Below are 11,061 nucleotides of genomic sequence, written 5' to 3'. Positions count from 1 at the left end.
TCTAAAATATTTGTCCGCACATTTATTCTCTCAATTTAACAACTTGTAATGGTGTAAAATAATTAAACGAGAGCTGTCTACACCAAAATAAGTCTAAAATATTTGTCCGCACATTTATTCTCTCAATTTAACAACTTGTAATTGTGGGAATTAATCAAACGAGAGCTGTCTACACCAAAATAAGTCTAAAATATTTGTCCATACATTTATTCTCTCAATTTAACAACTTGGAATGGTGTAAAATAATTAAACGAGAGCTGTCTACACCAAAATAAGTCTAAAATATTTGTCCGCACATTTATTTTCTCAATTTAACAACATGTAATTGTGGGAATTAATCAAACGAGAGATGTCTACACAAAAATAAGTCTAAAATATTTGTCCGCACATTTATTCTTTCAATTTAACAACCTGTAATTGTGGGAATTAATCAAACGTGAGTTGTTTACATCAAACTAAGTATTTAATATTTGTTGAGACATTTATTCTCTCAATTTAACAACTTGTAATGGTGTAAAATAATTAAACGAGAGTTGTCTACACCAAAATTAATCTCAAATATTTGTCCACACATTTATTGTCACAATTTAACCACTTGTTAATAGTGGAAATTACTTAAACGCGACTTGTTTAATCAGTTGACATCAATGCAACTTACCCGCAGACAGTGCACAACAGAGTATCATTATTGAGCAATTATAAACAAAAACGTGTCTTGGCATTAGGGTTAGGGTCGGGTCAGGTATGGGCAATGGAATTATTAACAGGAATGTGTCTTGACATTAGGGTTAGGGTCGGGTCAGGTCAGGTATGGGCAACGCAAATGGCAAACACCCAATTGGCAAGATGTACACTAACGGGTTATGGCATGCATATAGTTTACACAAGTAAAAACACAAAATTGGCAATTTTTTGGACAATTGTAACTCAATAATAGAAATATGTTGTATTTCTATATATATACACACTATATAGTCTTATCAAATGCAAACACATCCAGTCAATCGAATGTGGTCTTGTGGGTCAGTTCTCTGCATAGTGATCAGGAGGACCTGGGTTCAATTCCCTTGCCTGCCCATCTTTTTCTCGCAAACGCCATTTGGCAATAAAGCTAAATATGACAACAAATTATTTAATTTGCATGACTACCCACATAGCTCAGTTGATTTGTACTATGTCAGCAATGTGAGCGATCGCTTGTTCGAATCCAGTATCTTTAGATTTTTGAATGCTAGTGAAGACAGTGCTCCTATGAATAGGACTTAAATCCTAACTCCTGTGTGAAGACACTCGTGGTACAGAGGACAAGACAGTGCGCTGGGAACTCAAAGATCGCAAGTTCGAATCACGGATTGGACACTCCTACAAAAGACATGAAAGACGTTAAAAACATAAACAGCGGATTCAAAAACTCAAGTCAAACAGAACACAAGAATACTACCCCACACGGAAGCCAGTCGAAGTCGTCGAAGAACGAACACAGTCGAAGAACGAACACAGTTGACAGCTGTAGGTCACGTGCAACAACAGACATGAGGAGCATGGCTGCTCTCCAAATGGGTCCCTTCTTTTGTATTGACCCCCTAAGGATTGCTAATCCCCCTTTGTAACTCTTCCCCCAAAAATAATATATCGCCCCTTTTAAAATTAATGAATATTCATGAGCACAGAAACTGCTACGTCATGAATAAATTAGCATAATTTAAAAAAAAAATTGCATAAAGTGTAGGTACTCCTTCTGGAGCTCTGCCTTTCAGGGTTCTTATTGACAAAACCACTAAACTCTTGGTGGCTCTTAATGGAGGGTCAAATGTAACAAATTTTCACTGAGTGTCTCTTAATTGAGGGTGGCGCTTATTTGCGGGTTTTTACGGTAAATCCTCAGGGAATAAAACTAATTTTATACTCACATGATCTCCCTGTTCTGTTTTTTTTTTGATCTCTCTATTGTAATTTACATTACAATCCATTGCAGCAAGACGATTTCTTGCTCCAGAAGCTGGTGGAGTGTATGCAAACCATTTACCGGCATATTGCAATATCTGCTGCTGAAATGTTTCCAGCTCACCTGTCTCTCTGTAGATGTAGTAAAAAACAATACTTTCATTAATACAATGTCTTTTTTATTATAAAGACACAAAATCTTATTCCAACAAGTCATTCAAAATGACACAGTCCCCGTTAAATTTTTGAAAGTTCTCTTTGTGCTCGTAATATTAAAGCAGAGGGGTTGTCGCGAACGTGTCCTTGAAACTTGAGTTCCAAGTGGCGTATACAACAGATTGTTTATTTACATCAAAACACGTGTTCCGTGTAGTAGTAATATGGCCAAAAATAAAAACAACCATTTGTTCGCCCATCTTTAATCTGATTATGAAACACACTGATATGTATGATGTATGTGCCAAATACGAATAAAAATGGTACATAAATTGAGGAAATATAGTAGTAAGACCAAAAAGTCAGATGGCTGTCACACATAAGGTACTAGGCACATGCAAAGAATGAACGGAATCGGTCCAAGGGATTCTGGTATATGACTTCGCACGGACAGACCGAGACGGCTTAGTCTTTTCCACGAAACGAAACGAAACGAAACGAAACCCAAACACTAACCCTAACCCTAACCCTAACTCGCATTTTTGTTTTCATTGGCCCAATAATATCTGAGAAAATTTCACACTGTGAAATACGGACGTGACGATGTTTGAGGTCGTTCAAAATCTAAGGTTAGGGTTATGGTTAGGGTTTCGTTTCATTTCGTTTTATTTGGTTTCATTTCGTTTCGTGGAAAAGACTAAGCCGACCGAGACCGAATTATAAGTCCCCTTTTTCGGACTTCGTCCGAACAGGGACTGAAAAAAGAAAATGACAGCCTTGTAATCTTGATTGTTAAGCTCACCTAGCATTTTAGTAGTATTTTTTTACAGAAAGCGTTTATCGAATACAATATTGCGCAATTCATCAAGTGCCTTGCTACCTCTCTGTAACCACTCTCGATCACCACTAGCTTCTTCAGTTAAGGGGCCATGAAGGCACTGACCAGTTCCAGCCTGGTCCACAGTCAAGCTCCACTCATGTTCATTTACAACATGGTGTAATAAGCCACCCCACATTCCCTGTAATGAGAACACAATTACAATCATTGAAACAAAGTATTGCCATACACATAGTACCGCCGGTACATTTATATTATAGGCATGTAACATCACATGGCTGTTGAGGTGATATGCATAAAATGTGGCTACATAAAACTGTAATCAATCATTTTGGATTTGATAGTGAATAATTCATGTGCATTATGCAAGAATAAAACAATGGCCACCAGTTGGCCATTTTGAACATAATCTGAATTCAGTAAGGTTTTTGCACAAACATTAGCTTAAAAGAAACAAATCTGAGAAAGGTCAACTAAAGGTAGCTATATATAAAATATCAAAACAATTGGGCTTACAGTTTTCATGCACACTATCAAATCAAAGAAAGGTTAGAAACAACTCCCATGTGCTAAGAATAATGGAGAAAATTAATTCAAAATTACTTGTATTTAACATATTGACGGAAACGCTGAAAACTTATTATGCAAATCAGGTAATTAACAGATTTGAGTGTAAAACTAATAAGGTCTGTGCAATGTAACAGACCATCTCTGTACCAAGTTTATAATATGAATTATGCTAATTAGGGAATTAATATGAACAGAATTTAACCATAAGCATAAGTATTGACCGAAAACTAATTGGGTCTCTGCATAGTCCTAGATTCATTGAAATGTGATGATTAGTACATGAGAAACCAGTGGAAAAGCTGAAAATTAATTAATTATGCAAAGTACATGTAGGTAATTAATATGTACTGATATTACCAGGTCTGTGCAGTGTCCTATGACATCCATGTACCAAGTTTCATCAAAAACCGGTGTATGGTTCTTGAGATATCAGTGGAACAGACGGACACTCACATACCCACGTACAGATACACTGCAAAGACTCCCATTGTGTGCTTCACACACAGGAGTCAAAAATCTTACCAGAAACTCCATTTCTGTGGAAGCCTGTTGGCAGCAGTACCAAAAGTGGTTAGCAATATGCTTTGCCCATTTTAGTAGCATCTTACAATCTTTGACTTGCCCAGCCTGAAACAAATGGTTATACAGAATATGATTGATTCATTGTAATATAAATGAGATAAGCATAAGTTAATGTGCCTTCAAAGAATTAACACCATCATGTAGTTTAACAAGTTAAATAACCATGCATATTGGTTATAACAGCAACGGTGATTTAAATAAAAACAATCCTAAAGGCATAAATAATGGCCAGTTAATTTCCTGTTGCCAAGTACAATTATGAACCAGATTGGCAAAAATGTTTTTGTTTATATTTCAGTAAAACACCAACTACTTGTACTTTAGCTACTCCAGCCTCAGGTTGCTTGGTATACATATAGTACCTAAGTGTAAGTCACCAATATTATTATAAAAATAATCTACCGGTAATGCTGCTGCAAGCCAACCCATGTAAAAGCATATAAAGCATCTACCTGTGATGGAAGACAATATAGAATAATAATCCAATCAACAATCAGTTACATAACAATATAAAAAACAGAAGAATATTATCATCTTAAACACCGAAATTAACAGGCAACACCTTGAATGAGTTAGGCAACACCTTGGATGAGTTAGGCAGCACCTTGGATGAGTTAGGCAGCACCTTGGATGAGTTAGGCAACTACCTTGGATGAGTTAGGCAACACCTTGGATGAGTTAGGCAACACCTTGGAGTTACGCAACACCTTGGATGAGTTAGGCAACTACCTTGAATGAGTTAGGCAACTACCTTCGATGAGTTAGGCAATCCCTTGGATGAGTTAGACAATGCCTTGGATGAGTTAGGCAACATCTTGAATGAGTTAGGCAAGACCTTGGATGAGTTAGGCAGCACATTGGATGAGTTAGGCAACACCTTGAATGAGTTAGGCAACACCTTGAATGAGTTAGGCAACACCTTGAATGAGTTAGGCAACACCTTGAATGAGTTAGGCAACACCTTGAATGAGTTAGGCAACACCTTGGATGAGTTAGGCAACACCTTGAATGAGTTAGGTAACACCTTGGCTGAGTTAGGCAACACCTTGGATGAGTTAGGCAACACCTTGAATGAGTTACACAGCACCTTTGATGAGTTACACAGCACCTTTGATGAGTTACACAGCACCTTTGATGAGTTACACAGCACCTTGCATGAGTTAGGCAACACCTTGAATGAGTTAGGCAACACCTTGGAAGAGTTAGGTAACACCTTGGATGAGTTAGGCAACACCTTGGATGAGTTAGGCAACACCTTGAATGAGTTACACAGCACCTTTGATGAGTTACACAGCACCTTTGATGAGTTACACAGCACCTTTGATGAGTTACACAGCACCTTGAATGAGTTAGGCAACACCTTGAATGAGTTAGGCAACACCTTGGATGAGTTAGGCAACAGCCTGAATGAGTTACACAGCACCTTTGATGAGTTACACAGCACCTTTGATGAGTTACACAGCACCTTGAATGAGTTAGGCAACACCTTGAATGAGTTAGGCAACACCTTGGATGAGTTAGGCAACACCCTGAATGAGTTACACAGCACCTTTGATGAGTTACACAGCACCTTTGATGAGTTACACAGCACCTTGAATGAGTTAGACAACACCTTGAATGAGTTAGGCAACACCTTGGATGAGTTAGGCAACACCTTGAATGAGTTAGGCAACACCTTGGATGAGTTAGGCAACACCTTGAATGAGTTAGGCAACACCTTGGATGAGTTAGGCAACACCTTGAATGAGTTAGGTAACACCTTGGATGAGTTAGGCAACACCTTGAATGAGTTAGGCAACACCTTGGATGAGTTAGGCAACACCTTGAATGAGTTAGGCAACACCTTGAATGAGTTAGGCAACACCTTGAATGAGTTACACAGCACCTTGAATGAGTTACACAGCACCTTTGATGAGTTACACAGCACCTTGAATGAGTTAGGCAACACCTTGAATGAGTTAGGCAACACCTTGGATGAGTTAGGCAACACCCTGAATGAGTTACACAGCACCTTTGATGAGTTACACAGCACCTTTGATGAGTTACACAGCACCTTGAATGAGTTAGACAACACCTTGAATGAGTTAGGCAACACCTTGGATGAGTTAGGCAACACCTTGAATGAGTTAGGCAACACCTTGGATGAGTTAGGCAACACCTTGAATGAGTTAGGCAACACCTTGGATGAGTTAGGCAACACCTTGAATGAGTTAGGTAACACCTTGGATGAGTTAGGCAACACCTTGAATGAGTTAGGCAACACCTTGGATGAGTTAGGCAACACCTTGAATGAGTTAGGCAACACCTTGAATGAGTTAGGCAACACCTTGAATGAGTTACACAGCACCTTGAATGAGTTACACAGCACCTTTGATGAGTTAGGTAACACCTTTGATGAGTTAGGTAACACCTTAGAAGTTAGGAAATATATTATTAGATAAGTTAGGATAATACTGAGACCATGTACTGTCATACTTTGCAGTATCCTTGTAATAACCTTATTCTTATACATCTTTTCCTCCCAGGAATACATCATGGAAATGCCAAAATCTAAAACGCTTATACAGATTTACCAAACTTCTTTGTTTGGGGTCCAGTCAAACCCTGGGGCTGCCATGTTTGTTTATTAGAGGACGCTTACGAGCGTAATCATTCCATATTTAGAATTTATGTTCCCTAATATGGTAGGATGAAAATAGCCTGTGCAATACCCAAAGTTAGAGCACACTGTAACTGTTTCGGTGACAGCTTTATAATAATAAACAATATAATCTTAATAAGTACATTTCAACTATTAACATTTCTCATCTAGGTATCCAGTTAGTGAATAAAGTTTTAGTAAAAGTGGAAAGACTAGAGAGTGGGATGCCACTAAAGCCAACATAGTGGATGAAACTACCAACACCAGAGACATGGGAGACACTGGTATCATCAAAAGAGAACAAAGCAACTACCAGGCAAGATTTGATTGGTTAGTTCCTTAGCTATTGTCATAGTTACCTGAATAAAGCTGAAATGGTTGAAAAAATCAAGGTACAGTTATACCTGATTGCATGCATTGCTATACAAAATATAAACCATGGCTGTAAACAAATATTATCAGAATTTCTTCACATTACTTAAGAATGAGGTCTATTAATTACTTAATTATGTACTTATGACAAGATTTCAAACTTGGCTGACTTGTTGAGTTGTGTTTTTACAGTATTTTGTATTATAACATTTCCCATATTGTTTCTGGTTCCAGAGTTTTGAAATTATTATGTAATGTCATGTGACTGGTATATACCGGTAGTATATACCAATGCATAGTGCACCAGAAAGTTGTGTTATTTCAGGCTTGCATGCAGGTTTTTTTTGTTATTTCTTGTTGTTTGTTGTTTCTCCTCTCCCAGAGTTGTGAAATTTATAAAAATGTCTGAAATTAAAGATGCAGTATGGACGAGAATTGACATTTTTGTTCACAGTCGTTTGATACTACATCCTGTAGAAGAGATTGTAATGTGATTTATCAGAATCTAAAAGCGTAACTCTTGTAACGCACTAAATAATATTTGTTCAGTGAAACAACAAAACATGCGTCTACGGTTAGTTATTGTACGTACAGGCAAAATCAATGTAAACACAGGAATTGCAACGTCATAGGTTGATAATGTGCATGCGTTAGGGCTTAGAACACAGTCTCTCGCTGTGATTACCCTTGGTAGTACCACACTAGAAGCAAGCATGTCTGCGCCACTGAAAAGGAAAGGACGACCTTTCGTTACTGACTCAGCCAAAAAACGCATCACCAAGAAAAGAAATGCCGGGAAAATAAATATTTTCGGCGAGATAGGTCGGTGGAACACGATTAAGTCGAAAATGAATTTTCAAACCAATGTGGCAGTGGCGAAATCGATCGGTAAGTTGACTGATATACGTTTGTTTTGTTTTGTCCATTATGAATTTATTTTTTATCACGTCGTATTCCATCATTAATATTTCACATTCATTTTAATAATTTGTTCATCGTTACTGTCGACAATTCAGTGTCAACAGTCAGTTGTCAGCAAGTTGGCAGTCATCGAAGTAAAATAATAAAATAAAAAGGCATTAATAACAAAAGTAATAAAAAATAAAATTAAAATAAGTTTATAGCCAAAATAATTAAAGCCCGTACACTACATCAGATTTTAATCAGATTGTAGATGACATAGTTGGGCTTGGCAGAGTTTTTTCCTTTCAAACCATGTTACCATGGAAACCCATCTTCTCTTTATAGATGTTGTAGAGAGAAGTTTTAGTTTACACTCAGTTTTTAAGCCGTGTGTGGGGTTCAGTCAAACCTTGGGGCAAACCACATAATTGTTCTATATTTGGATTTTGCACTTTTTAATATGGTAGAATAAAATTACCCAGTGCAATATTGCAAAATTGTAGTGCTACGGTGACAGAAGTATAGTAATTATAAAATATTATGAAAACATTCCAATTATAACATATTTCTGGCTCACTATTTTTAAGTTTATTATTTTTAAAGCGAAAAAAAATCTTTTCATATAAGAAAAAGTATTGTAAAAGTCTCCTGATTGGGAGATATAATTTGTTAAAATCTTACATTTTTGTCAATATCTTAGATTTCTAGACTACATTTAATAAACATGTCTTGCTGAACATAGTGTCTGTACAAACATAATTATTTCATTGCATAGCAAGATGATTTAATTAGATTGGCAACAGTTGTAATCATCACAATTAGATTGTCATTTCCGGTTTGATAATCTGTCTACAAACTAAAAAAATCAAATCATTTTCAGCAAAGAACTTTTCCCCAAATAAAGATTTCAAATTGAGGATTTGTCTCCTGATTATGTACCTATTACAGTGATTTATTTTGAAAGAATAATCCCCAAAAATTGTTTCCGACGTGATAAAATTAAGTTAACATATCGAGAGAATAATATCTCCAAAGTATTAGGCATTTTCTTTATTTTCCTGTCTATGAAAACAACCAAAGGCGATTTTTTAAGAATTATTGCAACACATCCTAAAAATTAACGTAGCGTTTGCTGACTGGGTTGTTCTAAATTCGTACAGACCTCGATAAATTACAAATTGAGTAATTTTCTCCTGATCGATACCTACATTTGTTCCTACATTTGGTGAATCCTCCTGAATTTGAGGAAAAGTTGCATGCTGACTGTCTGTACAACTGTAATTGTTGTAGTACATAACAAGATGATGTAATTAAATTGGAATCATCTGTAATCGAGACAATCTAAACGACAACTTCGGCTTGATAATCTACGTACGTTTTATCATTTATAAACTAAATCGAAAGTAAATGGTCAGTAAGTTTTCAATCCACGGTTGCGATGAAAACACTGTCAGTGTCAATTACAGTGCCGGGCGACGAACGCGTTATCCCCTATCGAACCTAAAGTACATTAAAACAGACAAATATAGTTCAATACTTACCGTTACAGGTTTATCAAACAAGGGGATCAGGTAGCACTCCGTATTTTCACTTTGCAATCCGTAGAAATAACCGCACGTTGCAATGGTTTACATCACATATAAACACAGATGACCCATGACCCGTGTAGCCTCGTCCCAGTACCTATATATTGTTGTGGCTAGACACGGAGGTACTCACGCCTATTCACCTATTAAGATGACATTGAAGTAATTAATACTGCTAATAATAATATCATAAATAATTAATTAATTACAATGATTATGTATCGGCTATAAGTGAATTCAACTCGATCGCGTGGTACATTTGTTGGCCACGAGGAGAAGACTCCATCAACGGGTGTACTAACAACTGTATTCGTTTTTACTGTGTACGAATTTGTCGGGCAGAACACACTGTCATTCACGCTTATTAACCTATTAAGTGGATAGTGGAGTAACTACTAGTTATAATAATAATATTACAAATAATTAATTACAATTATTATATATCCGTTATAACTGAATTCAACTCGCGTGGTACGTTTGCCGGATACGAGAAGACGCCACCAACAGTTGTACTAACAACTGTATTCGTTTTTACCGTGAACTCCGGATTATATTTTACACCTAAGCACATTCACATACTAGTGTCAAGGAATGATATCTTGAACAACGGTCACGTGATATAGAAACCAATCGATTTGTTAGACACGATAAAAGAGCATCTCGTGCTGCACGATACATAACATAACTGGAGAAAACGTGACGCAGTCGTGTAATTTCTGAAATTGAAAAACTGGTCTCTCTGGAAGCACGTTAAATATTGCAACACGACAATTCCTCTCACCCTAAACGCGTAACGCACCTGACCAAAATATTTACCCCAATTGTACGTTTCTTACATATGTGTTTACCCGACTTTCACTAGAGTGTCCCTGAATCTTGCCAAAACGTAATATAGTATAGTTTGGGTTATTTGGTTTTTAATCCGTGACAGAACGCTTCCATTAGATTTCCTCTTCCATTTATATGAAATACATGAGGAAATCAAACCTTTCTTTCATTTTATTATTATTGTTATCAAATTAAAACATCGACGTTCTGAACACGTGACTGTGTAATATTACGTGAACAGAAAATTAGTCACGTGGTTTTCCCTGGAAACACAAAAGGATATATAGCAATGGTGACAACCACAGTTTAGTATTTCAACTTGAAAATATATTCTTGTAAACGTGTGTGTGTTTTCTAGTTGACGCAGTAGTGTCAACGTTATATGTGTAGTGAACTCGGTCCGGCTGCTTGTGTTGGCATTGCAATGCCTTTCAGATGCCCTTGCTCTTTGATTTAAGAGGTATTGAACTTTTGACTAATGAATAGTGTGGTACTGATTTTTTTTGCTATAGAGGGCGTCATGCGTTGAACACTGTGCTCCTGTCAGCTCTGATTTATCTACGATTTACTGAGTTATTCGCACAATTTCCTATTTTAAAACATTGTAAGTAATCTCTTTAGCTATCTGTCGGATTTGTAAA

General features: G+C 36.8%; 1 protein-coding gene across 1 annotated transcript; it reads right to left on the bottom strand.

Moving 5' to 3' along the window:
- Window positions 1-1,908: 1,908 nt before the first annotated feature.
- On the bottom strand, window positions 1,909-9,665 carry LOC146729876 (uncharacterized). Its single transcript, XM_085494742.1, has 4 exons — window positions 9,548-9,665; window positions 4,031-4,135; window positions 2,981-3,119; window positions 1,909-2,076 (listed from the first exon to the last, which is right to left on the bottom strand). Exons 2-4 carry the CDS (start codon window positions 4,109-4,111, stop codon window positions 1,955-1,957), a joined length of 342 nt encoding a protein of 113 aa, XP_085350868.1. The 5' UTR covers window positions 4,112-4,135; window positions 9,548-9,665; the 3' UTR covers window positions 1,909-1,954.
- Between the last annotated feature and the right edge of the window lie 1,396 nt (window positions 9,666-11,061).

The sequence above is a fragment of the Saccoglossus kowalevskii genome, chromosome 20, assembly GCF_978046115.1.
Source record: "Saccoglossus kowalevskii chromosome 20, keSacKowa6.1, whole genome shotgun sequence".
Lineage (NCBI taxonomy): Eukaryota > Metazoa > Hemichordata > Enteropneusta > Harrimaniidae > Saccoglossus > Saccoglossus kowalevskii.
The sequence above is the reverse complement of the archived record's forward strand: the minus strand, read 5'-3'. Positions and strand labels throughout refer to the sequence as shown.

Coding starts and splice junctions, on each gene's coding strand:
- LOC146729876 (XM_085494742.1), bottom strand. CDS start 4,111: ATGCTACTAAAATGGGCAAAGCATATTGCTAACCACTTTTGGTACTGC. Junction 3,120..4,030: donor CCACAGAAATGGAGTTTCTG/GTAAGATTTTTG, acceptor TTCTCATTACAG/GGAATGTGGGGTGGCTTATT. Junction 2,077..2,980: donor TCGAGAGTGGTTACAGAGAG/GTAGCAAGGCAC, acceptor CTACATCTACAG/AGAGACAGGTGAGCTGGAAA.